This window comes from Rhizopus microsporus (genome assembly GCF_002708625.1).
Source record: "Rhizopus microsporus ATCC 52813 unplaced genomic scaffold scaffold_4, whole genome shotgun sequence".
Lineage (NCBI taxonomy): Eukaryota > Fungi > Mucoromycota > Mucoromycetes > Mucorales > Rhizopodaceae > Rhizopus > Rhizopus microsporus.
The window spans coordinates 1,029,307-1,055,230 of NW_019671919.1; the positions used below are offsets into that span (position 1 = coordinate 1,029,307).

The following is a 25,924-nucleotide window of genomic DNA, read 5'->3' on the forward strand; positions in this document are numbered from 1 at the left end:
ATTTCTTTCCTCTTCTCCTTTTTAAGTATAAATGTTTTTATGCATAAATGATTTGGGAATCAGGGGAAATTGCTAAAAAGGACGACGGTCGCTTTTATTACTCCTTACATAACAGATAGCTACTCTTCTCTCTCTTTTTTTTTTAAAAAAAATAATGAGTTTTGTTTCTTTTATAAATGAAAACACCATCCACAGACTTTTTGCCGCCTTACACAAAAAGAATACATAAAGATCGTTCTACTCATGCTATGCCAAACAATCACGATGCCTGTGAATTTGTTTGCTGCATTTGCAACAGCCATAGCCTAGATAGAACAAAAGCTATAGGTCCATACATGATGCAATCGAATCAACCAGACTTTGTCACGACCTGTCCATGTTTACAAAAGGCTCATCCAGCATGCTTGAAACGCTATGACACAGACTATGTTTGCAGAACATGTAACTATATTTATCCTTCTAAAAAGTGTGTCTTTCTCGCAACGCTCTCTACATTTACCTGCCATCTACTCAGTTTCCTTTCTCTTATCGGCCTCGTATTTGGTCTTTCCCAGTTAGGAAGGGCCTTGGACGAACTGGCCTTAGGAAGTGAAATAGGACCCAAAATAGATGGAGACGAAACGTGGCATGATCAAGAGATGTTACAAATTGCGGTGTGGTTGGATATCGTTCATTACTCTACGGCCTTTGCAGGACAAGCTATGCTTGGATTAGTATACATAATTGGTGTTTGCTTAGTGATAGGTATTCGTCGAACAGCTGATATGATAGCTAATATTCTGCATATAAATCTGGATTGCATATATAGACACAATGCCATACCCAAGCAAATAAAGCCTATTACAGTGTACATCTGTCTATTACTTCTGGGCTTATTTTTAGGCACATATCTGCTCTTTTTTTCCTGGATATGGTCAAGCCTACTTTGTAAACTATGGAAACAACTGCTAGGCGCTCTCGCTAGGGAAAGAACAGATACTATTGTCTAAAGACCTCCTTTTTTTTCGATAGGTTTATCCTGTTCATACCCAATGTCAATTCCCACAAGAAATAAAAATGCTGCAGGTTGATAAATTTCTGGGTTATGCATCACTAACGCCATTAAGCGTCAAGTGTTTTCCCATTATTATTTGCTATCCCTTAAATGCCCCCTCAATTATAATCTATCAAGAGATTCAATCCTATATGAATAAGATCATTATAAAAATAGTACATATGATGTGAGTATCCCTTTTCATTCTTCTCTTTTAGAAAAACGAGTTCATGAACGAATCAAAGAGTAAACCTAGAATTACTTTGCGTATGAACCGCTTGGATGACGACCCATGGGTACCACCGATCAAACACCGTAGAAGATTCTCAGCTGAAGAAGCTCGCATCTTAGAATCGGAGTACGATAAAAATTCAAGCCCTACACAGGAAAGGATACAACAGATTGCTAGCAGTATCAACACGCCAAGAAAGATCATCACAACTTGGTTTCAGAATCGAAGGGCGAAGCATAAGAGAAGACAGAGAGCCAAGAGAGGGAGTATGAGTCCTGCAGAAGGCGATGTAAAAGTTGTCAGTAGCGGTGCGACTGATTCAGCAGTCGAAAACTGTACTCCTTTTGATAAAGATCTCATGCTTACTATAACAATGGATCAAGGTAATCATGCAGTGAGCTTTAAAAACTCGGACAATATGAAATCTGTTACTAGCTATAACAGAACAGAGGGCTCGTTTTTAGATGACTTTCATAGTTTGAATGCTATCACTGGTCTATACCCGCCTTACTATCCTCAACTTTTAAACCCTTACCCTACGTTTAATATCCCTTATCCGGAAGAGATGGCTCATCGCAGCACAGTGAATGAGTATACTACTTCATACATGTCAACTCCTTACCTCACGACTTATCTGCTTGCCGCATCCCCACGGCCGTCTTCTTTTTTACTATACAATACCAATCCGACAAAACGACAATTGGATATTGTCGAACCATTTCAGTCACTTATGGACACCCATAAAGCAAAACAAATGCAGGCTTTTCCATATAATGATATGGATGACCATGGTCAATGCTTATACGCACCTCTATCTTCAAAAGCATTAGATTGCATCGACACTATATCGCGCTCTCAAATGTGTTCAAAGCCTAGTGATTTATTAATCGAATACTTCCAAGGAGAAAAGGAAGAGTGTTACGGGAACCAGCTATCATCTCTGACAACTGAAGAGCACACCTTAAATTCAGAAGTTAATCCTTCCAGTGGCAAAAACAATAGTGAGGGTATGTTACTGTTAGAGTCATTACACATGACCTTGAATTTTTAAATAAAGTTATTAACTCTCTCCCCTTTTGAATCAACTATACTGCTCCAATAATATTACAGCACATCTACTATGTACTGATGTATACTAGTTAAGTGATATTTATTTTATGCTCAAGATTTAATTGTACACGTCCGCTCATAAGAGGTCTATAAAAGGATCCTTTGTTGGGCTCTTTTGCTGTGTATTGGCTGTGTTTGTTGTAGAAGTCTGCGTAGGGATTCCAAACAGATCATCTGTAAGATCCATGACGGGTTGAGTGTTGGCTGGCTTCATGCTAGTTGTTATTGTAGTAGTAGTAGTAGTAGTAGTGGGTGATGTATTGAATAGACTCAAGATATCGTTTGTATTAGTGACAGGTTTTGCGTTCTCAGGCTGTGGACTCATTGAGAAAGATCCGCCAATGGATAGCAAGTCATTAAGTGATCCTTGTTGAGTCTGTTGTGCAGGTGAGACAGGTGACTTGGGTGTTTCAGCAGCAGGCTCGTCCCAATCTAAATCAAGCAAGTTACCAATATCATTATTTTTGATAGCAGCTTGTATTTGAGGAGGTGGAGCATTGACATCGTCATCTTCGGCGTGTCTATATTGAAATGAATAAGCTTTTGTTTTGTAACATACTCAGTAAGAGTCTTGTTTACATTATCTGCACCAAACTTCTTTCCAGCAACAAATGTCTCAGCAGGCTTATGATAGACAGAGGCTAATGTACCAATATCGTATATCAACGTCTCAAGCAATGCAGGAGATAGCCCATCGTTTTCACCTGCAATAGGAGGTTTTTCACTCAAGATAACCGCCTAAAGAAACGTAAATAGAGTTGAATATATAATATGAGATAATGGTCTTACCTTAGCTGCCTGAGGATCTGTTGACAATAAACGCCAATAAATATATGCTCTGTCTCTGATATCAGCATTATCACATTCTGTTGTAGCTGTCTGTAGGACACGCTGAACCAACTCTTGATTTTCGTTGGGCTTTTTCAAAAACAATTTCACTGTTGCCGTCAACAATTGAAGTTGTACCTTGTATAAAAAGAACTTAGCAAACCGAATAGTCAATTATCGCACAATGCTTACTTGAGAGTTTTCTTCATGGTAATTATCAAAGAAAACGTTCAACAAATCGTCTGCATTATCGATCCTTTCAGCGTATTCACCAATGATCCAAATTAATGAACCCTTGGCTTCAGGCTCATCTAAAGCCTCGAGATTTTCACACAAGGTAGGAATAATTCCTTCATACTTGCGAGGGTATTTACGGAATATATCCTAGATAGAGGTATGAACATCAAATTATCATTTCTCTCCCTGTAGCACTACTTTACCTTGATGACAACGATGGCTTCCTGCACGACATAACTCACACCAGTATTAATCAAATCCAGTAATACGTTGATGCAGCGTTCAGCAGCTTCATCAATCTTGATAGCACATCGACCAATTGCACGTACAGATTTTCGAACAAAGTCCACGTCGACTTCATTTGCATATCTATACACACACACATGATCAACATACAATCAATCAACAGTTCTTTGCTACTCACTCTCGTAGTTCACTCAATAGCTGATCCACATTTCTGTCGTTACATAGCTTTATCATAATTTCAAGCTTTTCCAATTTCACATAAGGTGGGTCATTGTATTTGCAAAAGAACACACGGATTTCATTACTAAGTACTTCTGGTCTTTTTTGCAAGATTAGACTGATGTTACGCAGTGCGATATATTGAACTTCAGGAGGACTTGAAAGCAAGGTAACTAAAACAAGATGAGTATACAATTATATATAAAATTCAAAGATGAATTACCTAAAGGAGGGGCCATTTTTCTACAAATAGACTTGATAAAGGACTCTTCTTTAACATATTTCATGTTGATCATCAATACCTAACACGAGCATAAGTACTTTATCGTCTTTCTTTCTTCTACAGCTTACTTTTACAGCAGCCAACACGACTGCTCCATTAGCATGTTGCAATCTAGGTATAACTCTATCACAGATACTCTCAGCCTCTTTACTATCTGTTACTTTATAGTCTCCAATGGCTGTCAAGATAGCTATTTGACCCCATCTGACTCGAGTGAATTAGTACAAGTATAATATGGCTCGTCTTTTTGTTTTCTTTACTCTGTGCATTCATTCAACGCATGAAGCAACTTGTTTGCGATGTTGGAATTGATTTCAAAAATGTTTTTACCAGGTGTAGCGTCGTTCATATCAGATAAGGCAATCACAGCGTTTGCGACGACCATAGGATTCACATCGGCTATCATATCCTTAACCATATTGACAAAATCCTGTTCTATCGCTAATGTTGGGTTGAGATCATAAAGCTTGGCAACACAGACAGCAGCTGTCTTTCTAACATATGGATTCTCGTCCTTTTTTTTTTAAGTGTTAAAGAGGTACAAGATACATGTATAATATGTACCTTTAAACATTTACGAAGAGGTTCGGTCAAGTAGTCGATAATTTTATCTACTCTTAAACAACCCATAGTACGCATGGCCAAAGCTCTAATTAAAGGGTTTGGGTCATCTGAATCCTAATGGACACAATTGAGATCATGTTGACAGCCATTTTTCATACCTTGCTTTACCTTTACAAACGTGTTAACAGCGAGAATGACTAATTCTGGTTGTGTTTTAGCATAATTCATCAAGTAAAGATACACCAACTTCTTTAACTCGAGGTCTTCTGTCTGCATATTCTTTAATACATCAGGAAATAATCCACTGACATCCTTGCCCACTGTCATATTGGCAATAACTTTTTTAACAGCATCCTTGCGATGATGACGATATTCGCTGTTCAATTCAGATTTGAGCTCAAAGTTCTCGCCTATTGATGAAGTATATTTAGAAAATTGCTTTCAAAATTACGAAAGGGGAAGATACTATTGTCGTGGTATCTCCCCCCCTTTCTCTCTATGTCTATGGTTATTTCTAGTTATGCTTATGTTGTCTTACCCCTTTTGTTGGTTGTAAAAAATCTTGGCCTGCTTAATGACATGCTTAATAAGAAAAAAAAAAGAAAAAGAGGTAGAAGATAATTTACACATACAAAATAAGCTACAGTGTCACCATTTTTTTTTTTTTTTAATACAGCAGGCTATTGAGAATATACCTTCGCTTGTTAACTATGAGCCTAGCTTGATCTTAGTTCGATGTACTTGAGGATACTTGTAAGTATAGGATTTTTATAAAGCAAAAAGTGTAGAACGCTGGGCTTAGAAAGAGAAGAAAATGGAATTGGTAATCTTCTTGTATCAACCTCTGAAAGGCGATAATTAAGATGTATGCTCAAAAGAGTGATCAAGGCATCTCTTCATATACATTATACATTTAAAGGCTTTATTGCAAGAAAGAATGAAAGATCATACATATTCACTTAGACTTAAAGAGAAGCTAAAAGGTTTTGAGGTTTTCTTTGACTTTTATCTTGATTAAATAGGTAAATCGAATAACTTGGATACTTTATGAATAATTGTATTGTCATAACAGGCTTTCTTTAAAGGGAATTAACATGTAAGCTCTTTTAAGGATAAGCAATAATTGGCTTATAATAAATACTTGCTACTTCTACTATTCATTTATGTGCTGTCTATAGTACGCAGAGTGCTTTATTTCGGCTATTCTTTAAATTTGAAATAACAAACACTACGGCTCTCCCTTTTTTTTTTCCAGATTTTATTATAAAATGGATTCAGACGAGGAAGATGCTCCCGTTATCGCTCAAAAGTACCAAAAGGATGCTAAAGTAGGTGAAGGTACCTATGCTGTTGTCTACAGAGGTAATCTATATAATCACAGCTCTTTGATCACACACAATATTCACAACTATAAACCTAGGCACTGAAGTAGCAACGAGTAGAACAGTAGCTATTAAAAAGATCAAAATGGGTCAATTTAAAGATGGCATGGATCTCACAGCTATTCGTGAAGTAAAATATCTACAAGAAATAAGACATCCTAATGTGATTGAGGTATAATTCAACCCATTCAAAACTATGCATAATGTAGTAAATTATTATTAGCTTATTGATGTCTATTCCTATAAAACCAATTTGAATCTAGTATTGGAATATTTGGAATCTGATCTAGAACAAGTGATTAAAGACAAGAGTATTCTGTTTATGCCAGCAGATATTAAAAGTTGGATGCTGATGATCCTCAGAGGACTTGATCACTGTCATCGACACTTTATTTTACATAGAGTAAAGAAGTAAAGTAAAAGAACAAGAAGAATAGTTATTGATGAATATGCTTTGACAGGATATGAAGCCAAACAATTTGTTGATAAGCAGTAATGGTACCCTCAAAATAGCAGATTTTGGTTTAGCTCGCGATTGGGGTGATCCAGGCAAACAGATGACTTCACAAGTAGTAACAAGGTACAACATATCAATGTAGTATAGAGCACGGCATTTATTCGGTTATATAGATGGTATCGATCACCAGAGCTTTTATTTGGTGCCAAAGAATATTCATATGCTGTAGATATTTGGGCAGTAGGATGTATATTTGCAGAGCTCATGTTGAGAACACCTTATGTTGCAGGAGAATCAGATATAGATCAACTTACAAAGATATTCCATGCGCTGGGAACACCCACTGAGGCTGACTGGCCAGGCATGACAGCATTACCAGATTATATCCCATTTAAAGTGTTTCCAAAGGTGCCACTACGTCAATATTTCACAGCTGCTGGTGTTGATGCACTCAGTTTATTGGAACAAATGCTTGTTTTTGATCCAAACAAGCGATGGACGGCTGAAGAATGCTTGAAGCATTCTTATTTTAAGAATGTGCCTTTACCCACATCTCCAGAGAAATTACCCAAGGTTCAACCAGAGTTGACCTTGAATGGTGATCAACCCAGAAAGAGGAAACAAACAGAAAACGGATATCTTCAAGACACCAAGATGCCTCGTTCAGGATTCTAAAGTATTGTAAATAAAACTAATAAAGAAAAAGTGTAATTCTGTCCTGAATTTCTTGAACAATTTAAAGAAGGCTGAGGCTGCGCAAAACCTCTTTCAGGTATTGAACGTCTAGCTTATAAGTTCATGTTTTTCACGATTTGGAAAAAAAATTAGTGTGGGTCGTGCCTACCACAATTGTCGCTGCCTTCAATCGACCTCGGATGTGGCTATCTTCTTGGTAACGTTTCCAAAGGACGTGTTCATAATCGTAGCGCCTTTGATGTGATGATCTTCTGGCTTGTAATAGTAGTCTTCGAATCTTGAGTTGTTTAAACTCAAGTTGGCATGCAATTTGATGTTTTCAATAGGAACACCAGCCATAGCCTGCTTTGGTGCTTGATGTGGAACGGAGAAAATATGCCTTGAATCGTGTGTGTCGATTCCTTCCATCTTCATAATTTTTTTCAACCATACGTTAATCATTTTGGGTTTAACTAATCTTGCTCCGTACATATCGTGTGCGATATGAGCCAAAAAGAGTGTGTGATTGTCTTCTAAATTATGGCATATGTGGAATGTCCGCTGGATAAAAGCATGCAGAGTTTACACAGAGCAAAGATTCTCGTTCATCGTTATACCGATCTTACTTGCTTTTAACTGGATTTATTTTGGTTGACGTGCAACGAATGTAGCATCGATTACATCGCCCTCGAACTCTATGAAGGTAACATCTCGATGTTGAAGATTTCCCAAATCTGACCTCGGCCTCTAAATGGCTGCAACTGTTAAGAGCACCAGTGTCTTCTTCTGCAGTTGGCCTTATGCCAAATTCTTCGTAGCATCCCAGTTTTCTACTAGATTCAATATGGGATCGATATCGAAGATTTCTTGATTTCTGTTTGGTAACTTATCTCTTGTTCGCTTTCTAGCCTTGAGAAACTGTTGTAGCAAAGTGCGGTTAGTCAAGCTAGGCTCTTAATAATACACGACTCGATACACTGAGACGATAACCGAGCAGATCGCATTCAAGTGATGCAAGAAAAGTGAGCTTAGTGACGCAAGGTATTCCATTACTAAGGGTGGATCGCAATGGAAAGATGCTTCTTCGGGTTTCTGGACAAGCACCACCCCACCCAGTTCTTTCAATGTCTATTGTGATCTCCAATATTAATTCTTGAGTAGATAGCGTCAAGTATTGAACCATAGACTGACTCAAGTTTTCTTTTTCTTGCCAGCGCTTGACAATCTCCAGGAGGTTACTGAGAAATTCTTGAATTTCAAACGCAAACCACTGTACTATACCAATCTTAAAGCAGCTATGTCCTGTAGAATATAAAGATATTTTTTGAAGCATCAACATCACGTTACCATAACATTCCACAACATTTGCAAGCGGGGACACCACATAAATCAACTATCAATCATCATTGTAAAGTTTGTAGTTAATTTAGAGCATTTTGATTGGCAGAAAGATTTATAGGTAGAAGTTAGACTTGTTTTACAGAATAATAAAGGGTCTCGAATTTTAACTTTTTCCTTTTTCTTCTTCTCTTCTTTCTTGTCGTTTCATCTTTTAGCTATGAATCTGCAGCAGACTAACAAGTTCTACAGTCCTCATAGCGCTACAAATGCAAACAGTAAATATGATTACTTACAACAGCTTGCTCACAATATAACATTTTCTTTCTTGACAGACAATCAAAGGCTTCAAAAGCTGAGGTGTGTCTTTTGTAACACGGTAAGAATAAAAGAAATAAACAAAATATTTTGTTTATTCATACATGATTATAGGACAAACCTTTAGATGCTTTTTCTCAAACTCAAATTTCTAAAGCCACTTTTAATCGTAAGTCTCTCAACTTTTTTTTTTTGATCGTGCCATTAACATCTAATTATAGCTTATGCTCCTCCTTCTTATAACAAGAAACCCAAGCAAGTCACTTGCAAGTCATGTACCTCTAGACAAAACACTCACCTTACTTGTATGATTTGCAATAAGAGACAACCTTTGGACAAATTCGCAAAGGTACGTAGTAAAATAAAGCTGTACATAAAAGTAATTCATATTAAAGAGAAAATAGTCTCAGAGAAGAAATGCTGAAAAGGCTAGATGCAGAAAATGTATAGAGAAGCGTGAAAAGGAGGACGTTTGGGCATCTGAGCCTGATACGGATAGTGATGATGAATATGACTTTTAGGATACTATTTTATAGTGCACGCGTACGTTGATTACATGTATATGCCATCATTGCATTTGCTGAACATACCAATTATTCACATATTTATTTTTATATAAAAGAAAAAAAAAGTTTATAATATATACATAAAGAAACAATATGTGTGATATCATCATTTACCACCAAGCCAACTTGAAGACAGGTTTACTGTTGGCACATCCCTATTCGTGTTGTTTACATTTTCAGTTGGGATCATCATTGATCGCATTGCACCTTCATCTAATCGATGTGAACTACGTTTTGAACGTACGATAGGTACACCAGGAGACGCTGTCTTGTATCTATAAGTGACCACACGACGATTAGAACGCGACAATAAAGGATCATCCTTATGACTGCGCACAAGGGTTTCATCGTCATCCAAAACAGGAGAGACAAGATGAGAAGTACTACTATTACTAGTACTGCTGCTGCTTTTATAAAAGATGTTGGTCAGCCAGGCCATGGGTGATACTTCTTTGTTGTTTGCCGATTGTTTTCGCTTCTGCTGTCTCTTCTTCATAATCTCTTCTTCTACACGTATTTCATTCTCTTCTATTTTCTGTACATAAGCCATTTGCAGATCATTCACCGTGATCTTGGCTGAACCAAGCTCCTTTAATGTGTTCTTCAAAACTTCCAAAAAAGGAAAAAACGCCGTCAATTCTTCTTCTACTTCTTCCTTCATCCAAAGGAATCGATTGTCGAGGGTATCAATATCCATAAGAATATTCTCTATCACAGAGTTGCTCATGCTACTAAGTTCAACAATGTCAAATGCTCGCTTGAGTTTTCTATTGAGTACACGAATATCTGAGCCGCGTAATCTGTTGACTATCTGGCTCACTTGATCCTGGAGGATGGCAAATGGAAACCTCAATTTGGCTTCGTCTGGTGCATTTCTGGTTGTAGAGAGCGAGGTCGAAGGAGAAAGAACAAGATTCTTTGGCTCCTTTGTCATCATTGGCTTGTTTCTCTAATGTCAAGACTATGTGTTATTCAAAAGCTATGATATGCATATTACTATTTTACCTTTTCTGTAGTAATGATAGTCTCATCATAGCAATCAAAATCAGCGCAGCTACTCGTACTACTTTCTTCATTGTTATTATTCTTCACATAGTAGTGATAGTGATGATGCACAATGGCGTTGCCATGACTACTAGCTGCGTTGCCCGTGGTCGCCATCGAAGTCGTTGGCATGGAGGATGATACGGTGGGTAAAGGTGGTATAATGGTTGTTTTGGATCGAATGGGCACGTTCTGTACTTTATCCTTCGACTTGACAGAAGCCGCGCGTTTTTTCCTTTTATTATTCATTATTTCTCTTTCTAAAGTAGTAGTATTATTATTATTATTGTTATTATTACGATAAATGGTATCGGGTGGTGTGTTATCTTGGATCTTTTGATTGAGCGAAACAATCTCCTCTCTTGCTTCTGATAATTGTTCTTTGTAGCTCAGAATATCTGATTTTAATTTAGTATTGGTTGATGATATCTCTTTAATATAATCCACAAACTCGTCGTCATTCTTTGGGGGTAGGCGAGGTTTATGATATTTAGCATGCGTTGGCTGTGTATAATATATATATATATATATATATATATGCGTATCAGTCATTAGTATATATATATATATGAGGTTAGTATCAATGACTTACCTTAACAGCAGTCTGATGACTGTTACTATTATTATTGGCCATAAAAGTGGGATGATGGGTCATACTGCCAGGATTACTAACGTTATTATTGGTTTCCCTGGTTAATTGTTCATAAGCATTATACAAGGATTCTAATGCGTGTGATCAGTTAGCGTAAGTCTCTCCACATGTAAGCTTACCATATTTTGTCCTTAATTTCTTAATTTTTGACTCTAGCAGTAACTCGTTCTTTCGACAAATAGCTAATTCTTGATATGTGTCTTCAAGCTGATATAATGTATTAATAATTCTCTCTCTCTCCTGAATACTGTTTCATTGTTACCTTGGATGTCAATGTCTCCTCTCTCAATTCAGATTGACGCACCATGAATTTGAACACCCGAAGTTTCTCAAGTTCACTATTTTTGGATTCTAGCTCTGCTGTTAATTGCTGACACTTTTCATTTGTGATTTCCAAATCAGATACTGTTTCATCAAGCATCTAACAAACAAGGAGAGTTTGTTAACGTCACTTTTTTTGTCACCTTTTATATTTCATGCTACTTTTTGTCTCTTTTGGTGTTCCCAACACAATTTGTTTTTCTCTTGTAATAATTCATCCTTTTGATTTTCTACTTGTTCTAATGATTGTTCAAGGTCATGGATTCGTATGTGGTATTCTTCCAACTGTGCATAGGTAGTACATTGTTTGTTAGGTCTAAAAATTGACAAGTGTGACACATGAACAAAATTACCTGCTTGTTTAATTTTGCAGTTTGTTGATTTGATTCGGCAACAAAAGTTTCGTGTTTGTGAAGTAAACCTTGTCCGATTTCTTGAACATGTTAGTTTTATACAACTGATTACTTTAAATGCGTACCTGCAGCCAACCGAGTATCACTCTCTAGTTTCTTGATCGTCTTGTTGAAATATTCTAGTGTCTCACAGTTTTGTTTTCCACAGCAGTTACATACATCGAATAGACTACAGCTTCTGGAAGAAGTAGGTGTGCCTACCAAATCGCGCTCGAAATACAAAATTTTATCAGACTGTTTTGATTCTTGCCGGGATTCCATAGTTAATTTTGTGTCAAGTGTAGTATGCTTCATTAGTTAACAATTCATACAATTGCGTGAAAAAAAAGGGGGGTGAAGTTATTGTCTTGAAGTATCGTCTTGTTCTAAAAGCATAATAAGAAAAGAGACAATATATATGTATAATATATATAAATGTATTTATATATAGAAAAACAAAAAAAAGTATGCAGGCAAAAAAAAAAAAAAAAAGACAAAGAGAGAGAGAGAGAGAGAGAAAGTGCCCCGACTTTCTATAAAGAGGAAGCAGACCAATCAGTTGATTGCATGACCACACTATGGTGTATATAGTACTTTTTATTATACAGTCGATATGTCTCTACCCCAAACAGCACACTTGGACCAATCTATAGACAGATTCATTCTTGTACGCATGCTTACTTGTTCACTCCAATAGACACTTCTCCAAAGGTAGAGTGCCCAAAGACCACCAATCACTTTATATCCCCACTTGAAATCACCCACTGCTGTATTTCCTAAATAAGCTAATGTTCCTAAATGATTATAGCGGAATGGACCCATCGTTTGCCTTGTCGTTTTCTCATCGTGTTCAGCCAGGTGATTCAAATATTTAGCTAAATAACGCCCTTGTTGATTCGCAACCTGAGCCGTTGCTGGCAAATGGGTCATCTTGCTGTCAATATCCTTTAACAGTAGCTTGAGCTCTTCTATATCCAATGAACCCGTCTTGTCCTTGTCGTACGTCTTGAACATCTTTTCAAGGTTTTTCAAATGCTGATCAGTCAGGGGGTATTTAGTGCGCATTGATTTGCAAAGAGCAACAAATTCGTCAAAGCTTAGTATACCATCGTTGTTTCTACAAATATAGATGAGCAGCTGCGTCGAGTAATTCTTTTTTTCACTTACGTATCACCTTCTTTAAATATTTCCATGATATTTTCCATTAGACTTGGATTGTCAATCGATGCACAGTCACCAAGGGCAAAGATGGAACAGTCCTCAACACCTTGGAGATGTAGGAAACCATCTGTGGTCAACACACGCTTGTGTTCCTGTGCCTTTAACTTTTCGGTAACCTTCTTTGCGAATGGAGTCATGGCTAAAAAATAATATTAAGACTTTTCTTTTTTCAACTTTGTGTATATGTGCGACCTTACCAATGCCTGTAGACCATAAACACAACCCGTATGGTAATGTTTGTAAAACGGGTTCATCACTACCCTTTGGCTTTACTTTATAGATGACCTTGTTTGGCTCAATTCGTTCTACTCGGGCATTTGTGATGACATGAACATGGTCTCGTTCAAATCTGTTTTCAGCATATTCACTAATTCTACTATCAAATGTATTCAGGATATGATCTCTTGATTGAATGATGTGAATCGTAACGTCTTCACGAATCAATTCAGGAAACTAAGAAACATGAATACTCGTCTATTATACCTTTTTGTCTCTCTATTTACCCATTTGACCAAGTCTTCATTGACCCAATCGGATAGTTCGGCTGCAAATTCAACACCGGTAGGACCACCGCCACAGACAACAAACGAAAGTAACTGTTTACGCTCCTCAGGTGTCGTTGTGGGTAAACAAGCCTTTTCGACGTTCTGTGTCACCTGTCGCTTGATGTTCATGGCATCCTGAATTGTCTTTAATTGATATGTATTCTCCAGACCTTGTACGCCATGCGTCATACTAGTTGAACCAACAGCCAAGACGAGTTTATCATAAGGCACATAAAAGTTAGATTCACCATTACAACCTTGTACTTCCAAAAGTTTGTTATCAAGGTCAATGTCTACTGCTGTGCCTTCCAAGAAATGACCTCTAATCCTAGACACAATCTTTCTAATCGGCTCAAGCAATGATCTACAATAAAAAAAAGTGTCAATCAATAAAGAACATGTGTAGTTTACTTGCTTTACCTCAGCTCTAGTGTACCCACTGTTGCACTCGGCAATAAAGGCGTAAATAGAAAATAGTTATTATTACTGACCACAGTGACATCGTACTTGTCTTTTTGAAGCTTTTTAACTAGTGAAATTGCGCCCCATCCACTACCGACAACCACCAAACGGGGCTTTGAGTCATCTAGGTTATCAACCGACTGATCAATTTGACGCGTAATAATAGGTAAATTTTTGGCTCCTCCTCGTTTAGGAAAAAGCGCTTCCTGAGGAACGCGCTCATGGGCTCCCCAGACATCAATAGACCTTTCTTTGTCTGTAGCTAAATAATATCCTACTCCTCCTAGGACACCGATTCCTGTGGAGTATTTGAATAATCGTATCAGCTTAGGACCAAACCATGCATTTTTTATCTTTTCTGTTGCAAATAATCGCCTTTGATTCAATTGGACGGTTTGCTTTGGTAACTTTGATAAATAGGCACGAGACAAGTACATTTGAGATAATAATAATAAAAAAAGGAAAAAAAAAAAGTGTGTGTCTTGGCGTATGTCAAGATAAAAGGGGGACTTTTAAGTCCTTTATGTGTGCGCATTTATTACATCACACAGATAAAATTACCAAATATGGGATAATAGTTTAACCAGTTATGTAAATCCTTTAGTAGCAGAAAGAGATGGGCAGTAATAATAGTAATAATAGCAACATGTATACTAGTAAGCTTTTTAGCAGACTTCTTTTTCCACTTAGGACAAGTGTGCATAAACTATGTAAAAAAAAATTAAAAGTTCACTCCATCCAACCCAACAAGGGCCAATTTCGGGAAAAAGTATAAAAAGAATGAAAAAATCATTTGTTAATCATTATTTATTAAGAAAACTTGTTATGAGCATCAATACACGTAATACGGCACTTGGTATCATATTCTCCCAAACACTCAAATTCATCCTTGCTTTCTGATTTAACAATAGACTCTAAATCCCAACACTTGATGACACCGTCTGATGACGCTGAAGCACATAATGTCCTTTCATCACACTTGATCACTGTCAATGCCTTCACTCTGAGCTTATGTCCTTTGATCTCCTTTATACATTCTCCTGATAAATTCCAGATACGGATTATCTTGTCTTCATGTCCACTGATAAGGTATTCTTCATCATTCAGTGCAAAGTATTTAATAGTATGGAATTTAGATGTATGTGACATTGTCGTGGCTACTTGTGCATCTGATACATTATAGACATTGATCTTTTTATCAAACATGATGGCATATTTATCTCCAGCCGTATTCCACAACACAATCATTCCCTCATCTAGACCAATATGTTATTAACAATCTCAAATGATCCATCTATCTCCTACCTCTTCCTAATTTATTTATACTTGCTTTTTTACCCGTCATCAAATTCCAAACAATAGCACATCTGTCAGTGCCCACGGACAGAGCAATTTTACCTGTTGGATGAATAGCCATTGAATTGACCTTGGCTCTATTGGATATTAGTATCTTGCTTCCTTTCTTGTCTCTTCACTTACTTGTGTCCTTTTAGTGTCTTTAGATATTCCCAGTCCTTTGTTCTCCACAGATTGATTGTGTGATCTTCACTAGCAGAGAGCATATATTTACCATGAAATTTGATATCTGTAATGTCTCCAGAATGATGACCACCCAGTGATCCATACTCTTTACGCTTTTTCACATCATATAATCGAATAATTTCATCGCTACTTCCTGAAGCTAGAAAATGACCACCTACGGATACAGTACGAATACATCCGGTGTGAGCAGGAATAATAAAAATGGGTTCTAATCTAAGTTTGGTTTTCTAATCTTATAATTTAAGCAATACTGTTCTAGATTATATAATGTTTCTACCTCTTGGATCCAGTTGACATTAAGTCCATACAGCAAACGTTCATAGGTGCCCACAATTACGCGAAAGTCCTCTTCTTCTGCTGTCAATAAAGCTGATACAGGTAAAAGATAGGAAGGATCTGTCACTTTATCCAAGATCTGCTTCTTCTTTGCTTGTGAATCTGTCATTTCTTCACTTCTTTGTCTCTTTTTATTCTCCATTGGATTATTATTAAATCAATAAAAAAATTTTTGGTGGTTCTTGAGTGAGTATTGCGCTGCTTTTGAAAAAAAAAAAATGCTGTGTTTTAGCCAATAGAAAATATAAAGTGTAATAAAGACTAAAAGACAAGGTACTGTTCATAAGACTGACCCAAAGGTTTTGTTTATATTATGTGGCACATAGATTATTTCTCTCTTTTTTTTCTTTTTTAAATAGTACAGTCTCTTTTTCTCTTTTTTACTTTTTATTTTTATAAGCTTATGCAACCTATGGAACAAGACACTGATTCACCAGCAACAAGTCCAGCTTCCAGTAAGAGACGTTCTAGTGTCGGCAGTGAATCTAAAAGAAAGTCTCCTCGAGCCTGTATTCCCTGTCGAAAGAGAAAAGTATAAAAAGAAAAAGGGAGCGAATAAAATAAGCGAACTTAACTAGTTTCTCTCGTGTGTAAAAAAAAAAAGGTCAAATGTGATGGACAATCACCTTGTGATCGTTGCGTAAAGGCCAACAGTGCTTGTACTTTTGATAAACCACCAAGTAAAAAAGAAAGTATAAAGTCAACTACCGAAAGTCATACAGTGAAGTTGAAAAAGTTGGAACAAAAACTCACACAGCTGTCGGCTGTCATTGATACAGAAGCCCCTGAACCGCCATTATTTCCAAATTCGGGTCCAAGTAAAAGTGAAGGTAACATGAATGGCATATCAGCGAATATGTATTGATAAGGGTTTCAAGCATTATTACCCGTATCTACTGTAGGACATGCATCTTATATACCAGATAGTTGCCTTCGAATAGATCGAGTACCTACTGCCTTCAATCTGGATGAGAATGTGGATATCATCCTAAAGGAACTACAACCAAAGCCTGAAATATACAACAGTGAACCTATACAGGAGCATTTATTGGGTATCTACTTTCAGTATATAGACCCTCTGTTGCCCATATTACATAAACCATCTTTTTATCATCAAGTCAAAAGCCATCAACCGATCAGTAGTCTGTTACTCAATGCAATATACTGTGTATCATCAAGATGGGATATGAGTGTACCTGTCAGGGAGGATGAACCAAGGGGGTGGAGCTACTACCAGCAAGCAATAAACCTATTAAACCAACAAAAGGAACCGCAACTATCAACCGTACAAGCACTACTACTACTACTAAAGTATAATGAACATGTCCGACGCCCAGGATTTGTGTGGAGAATGAGATACTACTTTCAGATGATTGTTCGTATGTGCAAAGATCTTGGTCTACAACGTGACATCATGTTTAACACTAGTTCTCCAAGCGTAATGATAGAACTCGAAAAACGTAAGAGAACCTTTTGGGCTGTGTATTGCTATGATGTGATGATGAGGTATTGATATTGCTATTCTCCCTTTTTTTTACCTCAGCTAAAAAAAAAGCACATATTACTTCTCTCTTAGCATTGAAAATGGCACACCATTTCACTTCAACATAAAGGAATACCCTATCGACAATCCATATGTCCTATCTGACGAAGCCAATGAACATGAAAAAATCATGCACTTTATTCTCTTAACCAAACTCATGTGCTGTCAAGCCGAGATCATTGACTTTCTCCGTAGAAAACATGATCCACAGTTCACAGTGACAAACGTGATTACAGATTGGAGGGAAGAGGAGGCGTTCAACCAACTGACAGGTCATTTAAAGACAGCGATAGGCATGGTAACTTCAATCACAAAGTTTCCTACTGAGGATAACATGTGCTATGCTGTTTGCTTTTTATACCTTGCCGCTTGTTTTGCAACCATCTCATTACATCGACCCTTTGCGTTCCAAATAACAGATCATTCATCACCCCACACTGGTCATTGTACAGAAGCAGCGTTTAATATTAAGCATATCATTGAGCTCATCCTCAAATGTGAAGCCATTGAGGATATGTACTGTTCGATAAGAGGAATTCAACAAGTGGTGCATTATCTATCAGCAGCCGTTACTGTCTTTCAAGAAGCCGGATTTGAACATGAACTCAATATGCTTTTGGACATCACAAAAAAGTTGGCAGCGATCTCACCCGTGACAGAGTTGACGGCATCTCGAGAGACAAATGACACATATCAAGATGAACCTTTGGGAATATATCAAAAGCAAAGAAAGAAAAAGATGACAAAGTATAAACATAAATCTCTTGAATTACCCATTACTACACCAGATACAGCACTATACCAACCATTGACATATGACATGACAGAACAGGTACACTCTCAACCACTATATCATCAAATGCAGTCTTTTGGCTTTCATAATAATCCTATAGATCAAGCAATGCCTAATATATCAAGTCATCAATCATTATTAGGCTTCTTATATACCGAAGATGATATGAATGATACCTCAAACAATATACCAAAGACTTAATTTACCAAAAAAAACGTCTTTTTCATCACTTTTTATTTATATCTTTTTGAGCACGAAGCTTATGTGTCAAGAGTACAACTTTATCATACTCTTGTCGTCTTTCATCGACTGTCTTTTCTTGATGAATTTCAGATTCTTGAATTGTATTACATGTATTTACATCTTGTGTAGTAAAGGATATCACGGATGGACTATCCTTGTAAAAGAATAAAGAGCTTTGTGGGTTTGTTTTATTGACTCGTCTCTATTCACAAATGTTATTTCTCTATTTTTAGTACAAGTACTTTATAAATATATACTCTTTTGATATAGAATCCACTGCTTTTCAATAGACAGCGTTTATAATGCTCATTAAAACTTTTTGACAGTACTTTGTGTCTTTTATTGATTGGACATGTTTGTAATTGATCTCTTTCCTATGATGAGTATTATTGCTCATTAGGAATAATAAACTGTAATATGCTTTGTCGTACTTTATATTTTTGCTTGATATGCTCTCTTGTCCAACCCAGTCTGTCTAATACTTTATTGATTCTATCATTTGCTTCCTCAATATGCTTTGACAGCACTGCCAACTGTTTCTGTCTACTTTCCATCTGTATTAAAAAAAAGGAAATAAAATCACAAGTGATAAACAAGCATTATATGCAGTTAATAATATATCATTCATGGTACCTGAATAAGGACATCATTATTAACTCTTGGCATACACACAATTCACTTTAATGGAACTACTTGAGGAGGGGAGGAAAGCTTATTCCAAAAATAGTGAGGGAATAGACTTTTGGGATCATTGCGTAAGGAACAAGAAATACAAGATGTCATTGGCTCTGGTAATCGGACTAAGAACCTTTATACAAAAGACCATCGTCATGTCAATACATAAAAAAGGCCACAGTACTAAATCTAGCATTTTCATTGTAACTTTATTAAACGTATGTTTTACATCATTACTTTAATATGCGCGCATCTTTCTGGAAAGAAAAAAAGAAATATGACGCTGAAACTTTTTATTGAATATATTTAGTCAAGTCGATAAAAAGATATATGTATAACATCATGCATACATACAATTCTATATAAAAGGACATCCTTTCCTTTCTTTCTTTCTTTCTTTTTATTAACACATATAAAATGAAGTTCTTTGCTACTCAAATCGCTGCTGCTCTCTTGGCTGTCTCTTCTGTTACCAATGCTGCTATCTTGCCTAGAGATGATACAAATCAACAAGGCCAACAGGGTGATGCTACTACGCAATATCCCAACAACACAAACGTTCAATCCCTCAATGGCACATGTAAGTTATTTAAAAGTTATGTATACACAATACTCACCTGAGCTCCATAGGGTTCTTGACCGCTGTCACTTCTAACGTCTGGGATGCATACACATCTATTGCTGGAAAGATGAATGTCAACGTTGACTGTCTTCAGCTCAACCTTACTGGCTCTTCCAACAGCACACTTGACTTGTTGGGCTCTGCCTTCTTGAACCGCACTTCTTCTGGTGCCGGTCTTAATGCCACTGCTGCTGCCGCTCTCTTGTTGCAACCTCCTACGGGCGATCTTAATGTCACTGCTCATGACCTCGCATGGTCTGCTTACACTTCTCAAGTATTCGTCAACAAGGCTCAATGGGATAACTTTACATCTAATGGCCAAAGTAACCAGAACGCTTCCGAAAGCGGTAGCATGGCTATTCCTGGATCCCGTCCTATGCAAGCCACTGTCTACACTCGTTTGATCGATTCTAATGCTCAACCTGGTAGCACTGACTCTACCAACTATGACACTATCTTTGTCTGGGGCTCTCATGCTTCAGTTATTAACGATGGTGGCAACACCAACACCAAACGTGCTGACACTATCTACGGTGCTATCCTCTCCAGATCTTCTTCCGTCAGTCAAGATACTTTCAACAAGACCTTGACTCTTTTGCCTCCTTCTGTCAATAACACCTCTATTGTCTTATTATCTGATACATGCAATGTCAACCATTAAGAAATTGATACATAACTTTTTCATATCAGTGTCATTCATTCGTATAATTAACATTAATCATAGTAAATAAAACACTCTTTTTACCATTTTATAGTTTATCAATTCAAAAACGCATGAATAGAATGATTTATATGTGTTTGTTTTTCAATTACTTTTATAAATATATACACAAAAAGAGGGAGCTATATTAGAGAAAATTACCAACCATTTGTATTGCGAACTTCGACTTCCTTGCCACCCAATTCGCTCTTGGGAACGACTGAACCGAGTTTATAGACGGTTTCGTTAGACTCTTCTAACAAACGAGTAATTTCTGGTACGTGAGCAGGGTCAGCAACGATGACCATACCAATACCACAATTGAAAGTACGAGACATTTCGTGATCAGAGAGACCACCGGCTTGCTTGAGCCATTTGAAGATAGGAGGTAATTCATAAGAGGCAGCATCTATGATGACAGCAAGGTCACTTGGCATAACACGGGGAATGTTTTCAAGGAAACCGCCACCGGTAATGTGAGCCATGGCTTTGACCAAATCTTTCTTGACAACAGGCAAGAGTTGCTTGACATAGATGCGTGTAGGAACCAAAAGGGCTTCACCCAAGGACTTGGTCTTGTTCCAAGGACAAGGGGAGTGGTAGGTTAATCCGGGCTGTGAGGCAACAATCTTGCGGACAAGTGAGAATCCATTGGAGTGAACACCAGAGGATGCTAAACCGAGAACAACATCACCAGCCTTAATTTGATCTAAACGAGGCAAGATCTTTTCACGTTCGACAGCACCTACAGTGAAACCAGCACCGTCGTAGTCGCCCAAGGCATAAAGACCAGGCATCTCAGCTGTCTCACCACCAACAAGGGCACATCCAGATTGAAGACAACCTTCGACAACACCAGCCACAAAGTCTTTGCCAACGTCAACCTCGAGTTTACCACAAGCAAAGTAGTCTAAAAAGAATAAAGGCTCGGCACCTTGAACAATCAAGTCGTTCACATTCATAGCAACCAAGTCAATACCGACCGTGTTGTGGATGTTGCAGTCTTGAGCAATCTTGAGCTTGGTACCAATACCATCGGTAGCAGAGACCAAAATAGGATCCACAAAACCAGCTGCCTTCAAGTCGAAAAGACCACCAAAGCCACCAATATCAGAATCGGCTCCAACACGGCGAGTTGATTTGACAAGAGGCTTAATCTTTTGGACCAACAAGTTACCGGCATCAATAGAGACACCAGCATCAGCATAGGAAAGACCAGTCTTCTTATCGTTTTGTTCAGCGTGTTTGAAAGCTCTGTGAGCAATGTCGTTACGGTAATACATGTTTTCGAATTGGATGGATTTAACACCAATATAGGCTTTGTCAACTGCTTCACGTAAAGTGTTGGCCACAGCAGAAACAGCGAGAACACGACCACCGTCAGTTAAAAGCTTGTTATCGACAACCTTTGTACCAGCATGGAAAACGGTAACGTCTATAAATGTGTCATTAATGAGTTACAAGAAAGAAAAAGAAAAAAATCTTACCAGAGGTGTTTTCAGGAAGAGTAATTTCCTTTCCTTTAGCGTAACTACCAGGATATCCTCCAGAGGCAATGATGACAGTAGCAGCAAAAGCATTCTTGGTAGTGATAGCAACAGCATCAAGACGACCTTCAACACATGACATCATGATTTCAGCCAAATCAGTATCATCACTCAAGAGAGGTAAAACAACTTCAGTTTCAGGATCTCCAAAACGGACATTGTATTCCAAGACCTTAGGTCCAGAGGCAGTCAACATGATACCTGTGAAAAGCATACCGACAAAGGGAAAGCCATCACGACGCATACCATCGATGGTAGGTTGTAAGATGGTGCGTTTGACTTCTTCAATAAGAGCTGGTGTGCCAATAGGAGTGGGAGCATAGCAGCCCATACCACCCGTGTTGGGTCCCTTATCTCCATCAAGAGCACGCTTGTGATCTTGAGCAGGAGGAAGAGGAATGATGGTGTATCCGTCAGAAAAGGCCAAGAAAGAGAGTTCTTGTCCTTCAAGGCATTCTTCAATTACAACTTCGGAACCAGCATCTCCGAATTCCTTGTTGACCATGATAGCCTTAAGACCTTCAAGTGCTTCCTCTTTGTTTTCAGGCATCAAGACACCCTTACCAGCAGCCAAACCTGAAGCCTATAATGATCCTGTTTGAGCTTCTTCATCCATAGTTTGTGTGCATTTTTTATTACCTTCAATACGACTTTGTGATCCACTGATTCAACATACTTTTTAGCTTTTTCGTAATCTGTAAAGTTCTATTGATGACTATGAGTCACTTGGTCGAATCTTTTATAAAATGTATTACCTCGTATGCAGCAGTTGGGATATTGTGCTTCTTCATGAAATCTTTTGAGAAGGCCTTTGATCCTTCCATTTGAGCGGCCTTTGGAGAAGGACCAAAGCAGGGAATACCCACTATGATCAAATTAATCGCCAATTGGAATTGTATGTTCAATTTCAGACTCACCTTTCTTGAAAACAGCTTGAATACCTTCGACAATAGGTTGTTCAGGGCCGGGAATAACAAGATCAATCTAAGATATATTTTAGAATTACGATACACTTGCTCTCATGTATAACTTACCTTGTTTTCAACAGCGAAATCCTTCAACTTGTCAAACTCGCTGACGCCTATCTTGACGTTTGTGATCTTGGTGCCGTTTTCCGTACCTCCATTACCTTTTCGAAAAAGAATGATGTTAGCATCATGTTTTGGTTATTTGCAATAGTATGTTATACCAGGAGCAACAAAGATATGCTGAACTCTTTCAGACTGGGCAAGCTTCCAGGCAATAGCATGCTCACGACCACCTGAGCCCACGAGAAGGATATTAAGCTTGTCTATGTTATCCATTAGTCTGTGTTTATTTATGTTTTGGTGAGAGTGAACTGTCTTACCAGAAGCCATAAGGTAAGTTTTTAATAAGTTTAAAGAAACAAAATCAAAAAATAGATTTGAGATAATTATACGGTCTGAGTCTGACTCATATCAAATTTTAAGCCACTGCAGGCATAAAGATACTCGTCTGCATTGACTGTTGAAGATCTTTTTTGTTATCAGTTGTTTATAAGAGATACCATTCTTTAGTTGAGATTTTTCTTTAGTATTAATATGCCTCATGATCAAGATACATCTTTACCCACACATCTTTAGAAAATCCAAGCATAATTCACACATCAATGAAAGACGATCAAACGACGGTCGGCTTGTGAAAAATAAATGTCTCATCGCTTTCTACACTTTTTACCTTAATTGGAAAGTATATCCAGTCTATGCAGCAGCAGGCTTGACTGAAGCAATAAGATACTTCCCTCCATGAGCGTCTAACTTTGGTTTTATCTATTACTAAGAAGATCGCTTCTACTCTCTTTACTGTTATCCACCACACAAATTAAAAACATCATGACAGCATCAGCCTTTATGGAAACGATTCTCTTACTCGAATCCTGAGCTCCTTCCACAAACCAAGTTTTTAAGACTTAATTGAAAGATGAACGTATGTATTGAGAAACTAGTAAATTACTTGAAGATCATACACTATTTTTATACCAAATTGACCACATCCTCAGGCATGGTTTTTTTTCTTAGTAAATTCTTTGATGTTCTTCTTTCAAGCTCTCCTTGGGAATGGGTCTGTGCGGTCTTCACTTGATCTGTCAAGATTGGAATTCCTTACCACTTTTTCAAGTCGGTATCTCGCAAAGAGTTGATCGGACGGATCGTTGTATACTGCTTACAAGTTCAGGAGGGCATTTACAAGTTTTCGATCGTGTTTGTGGGCTTTCTTATGGACTTCAAACAGCTCTAATTTAATTGAATGTCATTTTTTTCAACGTCAAAGCTCTAAAAAAAGTGTAAGCCGTAATTATTTTATAAAAAAAGCATACATTTCTCTAGCGCATCTGATAAGAATAACTTGTAATAATAAAAATAACAATAGTAACTACGAGTACACCATTTCCAGAAAGAGATGTCGCGCTGACTTGCTGCTTTTCGTACAAGTCGTATTATAAAAACTACAAAAATGCGACTTTACGTTCTGAAAAGATTGTATAGCATTGATAAATAATCACACTGACCACATTGATATAAATGGCAGTCATGCGTTCTCTACCCTTATAAAACGCATGCGTGTCTTATTTCAATAGTATTCAACTTTTCTTTTTTAAAGAATCTAATTCGTACGTCGTTGGCTTAATAGTCTTTTTTCAAGGAAAAGGCTGAATGCAACTAAGGGTATTGCTTGTATGCTAAACTTTCTTCCAAAGAAAGAGGTAGATGTTTCCAAGCTTGGCGAGTCAGAGTTATAGAGCACGTACTGCATCCCCTTGTTGACATCGATGCTGTCCGAAACTGAAAACAATGTAGTTTTACGATAGACCAACAAGGCTACTGAGAACTATTCTTCGAAAAGGCCAGATGCAGTCATCAGCGCAGTGAATGAAAACGTATGCCTTGGTTACGGCAAGTGCAAGCTTGGGAGTGTTTCAAAAAAAAAAAAAAAAAAGAAGGGCTGAATATGGACATTTTGAAATTGGCGATATTTATACTGCGCACTATAAACATCGACAGCAAGCAGAATATCTTTTCCTTTAACATAGAAGGATTCAAAATAAATTTTTTTGTTACAAGCATAGAGAATGAAAAAATATATGTAATGAAGAAATTGTAAGGTGTGATGCTTCTTCGCTGTAGAGATGCTTTACTTGCGTCCATCAACATGAAGACGATAAATGACTTACTGCAGATCACCAGATACTTTTGGGAGGAATGCAACACGAACTTGGATACAACAAAATCAACTGGAAAAAAGAAGTTCAGAATGATGAATGCCTTGACATCATTGCCAGCTGTGTGCTCTCTCCCAGAGTGATTATTAATTTTGCTCTATTAATAAACCAGGAAGTGCTGTATTTTTACTTGCATTCTAAATGCTATATTTTTTTCAAAAAAAAAAAAAAAAGTACTCAATGCTACTTGCTTTTCATAGAGAAAGAAGGAGGAATAAAACTAAAGATGTGCAATACAACAGCTTTTCCTAAAGTATACAATAAAATATATGTTATAACGGAAAGAATTTGTTTAAAGAGATACTAATGAAAAAGTAAAGTGGGCTCACTGTAATATATTTTATCTTGTCTTAACTTACTATTGCAGACTTTGTTGGTTAAAGGAGATTTTTACTGTTTTATTAAAAATAAATTTCAGAAACAGGATAAAATTATGACGTGTATGAAAAAAATAATTGGTGCAAAGGTTAAAAATAAAATACGTGCAAAGGAGACGACATACAAATAAAAATAATAAGTACCAAGGAGAGAATATAAAGAATTGTACAGTTAGTTAT

At 37.3% G+C, this 25,924-nt stretch overlaps 12 protein-coding genes across 12 annotated transcripts; 6 read left to right on the top strand and 6 right to left on the bottom strand.

Annotated features, from left to right (window-relative positions):
- Window positions 1–134: 134 nt before the first annotated feature.
- On the top strand, window positions 135–1,172 carry RHIMIDRAFT_276471 (uncharacterized protein). Its single transcript, XM_023612627.1, has one exon. It carries the CDS (start codon window positions 177–179, stop codon window positions 987–989), a length of 813 nt encoding a protein of 270 aa, XP_023468560.1. The 5' UTR covers window positions 135–176; the 3' UTR covers window positions 990–1,172.
- Window positions 1,173–1,263: 91 nt separating this feature from the next.
- RHIMIDRAFT_249767 (uncharacterized protein) lies at window positions 1,264–2,316 on the top strand (the record flags this gene model as incomplete). The annotated part of the gene is made up of 1 exon (XM_023610655.1): window positions 1,264–2,316. The coding sequence occupies one exon, from the start codon at window positions 1,264–1,266 to the stop codon at window positions 2,314–2,316; it is 1,053 nt and encodes a 350-aa protein (XP_023468561.1).
- A 135-nt stretch (window positions 2,317–2,451) lies between these two features.
- RHIMIDRAFT_312050 (clathrin binding protein) lies at window positions 2,452–5,369 on the bottom strand (the record flags this gene model as incomplete). Its single annotated transcript, XM_023614777.1, has 12 exons — window positions 5,291–5,369; window positions 4,921–5,162; window positions 4,753–4,866; window positions 4,449–4,702; window positions 4,257–4,392; window positions 4,129–4,207; window positions 3,865–4,078; window positions 3,644–3,809; window positions 3,396–3,587; window positions 3,165–3,341; window positions 2,935–3,113; window positions 2,452–2,896 (listed from the first exon to the last, which is right to left on the bottom strand). Exons 1-12 carry the CDS (start codon window positions 5,331–5,333, stop codon window positions 2,452–2,454), a joined length of 2,241 nt encoding a protein of 746 aa, XP_023468562.1. The 5' UTR covers window positions 5,334–5,369.
- A 582-nt stretch (window positions 5,370–5,951) lies between these two features.
- Window positions 5,952–8,353, top strand: RHIMIDRAFT_308030 (Pkinase-domain-containing protein). Its single transcript, XM_023614552.1, has 6 exons — window positions 5,952–6,114; window positions 6,173–6,306; window positions 6,358–6,537; window positions 6,596–6,714; window positions 6,765–7,175; window positions 7,938–8,353. Exons 1-6 carry the CDS (start codon window positions 6,021–6,023, stop codon window positions 8,002–8,004), a joined length of 1,005 nt encoding a protein of 334 aa, XP_023468563.1. The 5' UTR covers window positions 5,952–6,020; the 3' UTR covers window positions 8,005–8,353.
- Window positions 8,354–8,824: 471 nt separating this feature from the next.
- RHIMIDRAFT_249771 (uncharacterized protein) lies at window positions 8,825–9,443 on the top strand (the record flags this gene model as incomplete). The annotated part of the gene is made up of 4 exons (XM_023610656.1): window positions 8,825–8,983; window positions 9,037–9,091; window positions 9,144–9,271; window positions 9,327–9,443. The coding sequence occupies 4 exons, from the start codon at window positions 8,825–8,827 to the stop codon at window positions 9,441–9,443; spliced, it is 459 nt and encodes a 152-aa protein (XP_023468564.1).
- Window positions 9,444–9,594: 151 nt separating this feature from the next.
- RHIMIDRAFT_235610 (uncharacterized protein) lies at window positions 9,595–12,212 on the bottom strand (the record flags this gene model as incomplete). The annotated part of the gene is made up of 8 exons (XM_023608383.1): window positions 9,595–10,437; window positions 10,494–11,036; window positions 11,125–11,255; window positions 11,304–11,391; window positions 11,447–11,605; window positions 11,668–11,790; window positions 11,859–11,938; window positions 11,984–12,212. The coding sequence occupies 8 exons, from the start codon at window positions 12,210–12,212 to the stop codon at window positions 9,595–9,597; spliced, it is 2,196 nt and encodes a 731-aa protein (XP_023468565.1).
- Window positions 12,213–12,395: 183 nt separating this feature from the next.
- Window positions 12,396–14,950, bottom strand: RHIMIDRAFT_224599 (nucleotide-binding domain-containing protein). Its single transcript, XM_023607509.1, has 5 exons — window positions 14,084–14,950; window positions 13,622–14,027; window positions 13,316–13,571; window positions 13,065–13,257; window positions 12,396–13,014 (listed from the first exon to the last, which is right to left on the bottom strand). The coding sequence occupies exons 1-5, from the start codon at window positions 14,560–14,562 to the stop codon at window positions 12,498–12,500; spliced, it is 1,851 nt and encodes a 616-aa protein (XP_023468566.1). The 5' UTR covers window positions 14,563–14,950; the 3' UTR covers window positions 12,396–12,497.
- RHIMIDRAFT_235612 (WD40 repeat-like protein) lies at window positions 14,936–16,145 on the bottom strand (the record flags this gene model as incomplete). Its single annotated transcript, XM_023608384.1, has 4 exons — window positions 14,936–15,381; window positions 15,431–15,558; window positions 15,605–15,894; window positions 15,945–16,145. The coding sequence occupies 4 exons, from the start codon at window positions 16,143–16,145 to the stop codon at window positions 14,936–14,938; spliced, it is 1,065 nt and encodes a 354-aa protein (XP_023468567.1).
- A 181-nt stretch (window positions 16,146–16,326) lies between these two features.
- RHIMIDRAFT_107008 (uncharacterized protein) lies at window positions 16,327–18,546 on the top strand. The gene is made up of 4 exons (XM_023605189.1): window positions 16,327–16,535; window positions 16,608–16,833; window positions 16,882–17,509; window positions 17,580–18,546. Exons 1-4 carry the CDS (start codon window positions 16,407–16,409, stop codon window positions 18,538–18,540), a joined length of 1,944 nt encoding a protein of 647 aa, XP_023468568.1. The 5' UTR covers window positions 16,327–16,406; the 3' UTR covers window positions 18,541–18,546.
- Window positions 18,547–18,565: 19 nt separating this feature from the next.
- Window positions 18,566–19,136, bottom strand: RHIMIDRAFT_235614 (uncharacterized protein; the record flags this gene model as incomplete). The annotated part of the gene is made up of 3 exons (XM_023608385.1): window positions 18,566–18,784; window positions 18,840–18,956; window positions 19,014–19,136. The coding sequence occupies 3 exons, from the start codon at window positions 19,134–19,136 to the stop codon at window positions 18,566–18,568; spliced, it is 459 nt and encodes a 152-aa protein (XP_023468569.1).
- Window positions 19,137–19,668: 532 nt separating this feature from the next.
- On the top strand, window positions 19,669–20,599 carry RHIMIDRAFT_107030 (uncharacterized protein). Its single transcript, XM_023605190.1, has one exon. It carries the CDS (start codon window positions 19,947–19,949, stop codon window positions 20,538–20,540), a length of 594 nt encoding a protein of 197 aa, XP_023468570.1. The 5' UTR covers window positions 19,669–19,946; the 3' UTR covers window positions 20,541–20,599.
- A 24-nt stretch (window positions 20,600–20,623) lies between these two features.
- RHIMIDRAFT_213271 (aminoimidazole ribonucleotide synthetase) lies at window positions 20,624–23,704 on the bottom strand. Its single transcript, XM_023607243.1, has 8 exons — window positions 23,475–23,704; window positions 23,316–23,417; window positions 23,161–23,255; window positions 23,044–23,110; window positions 22,882–22,991; window positions 22,766–22,831; window positions 22,067–22,709; window positions 20,624–22,014 (listed from the first exon to the last, which is right to left on the bottom strand). Exons 1-8 carry the CDS (start codon window positions 23,482–23,484, stop codon window positions 20,738–20,740), a joined length of 2,370 nt encoding a protein of 789 aa, XP_023468571.1. The 5' UTR covers window positions 23,485–23,704; the 3' UTR covers window positions 20,624–20,737.
- Between the last annotated feature and the right edge of the window lie 2,220 nt (window positions 23,705–25,924).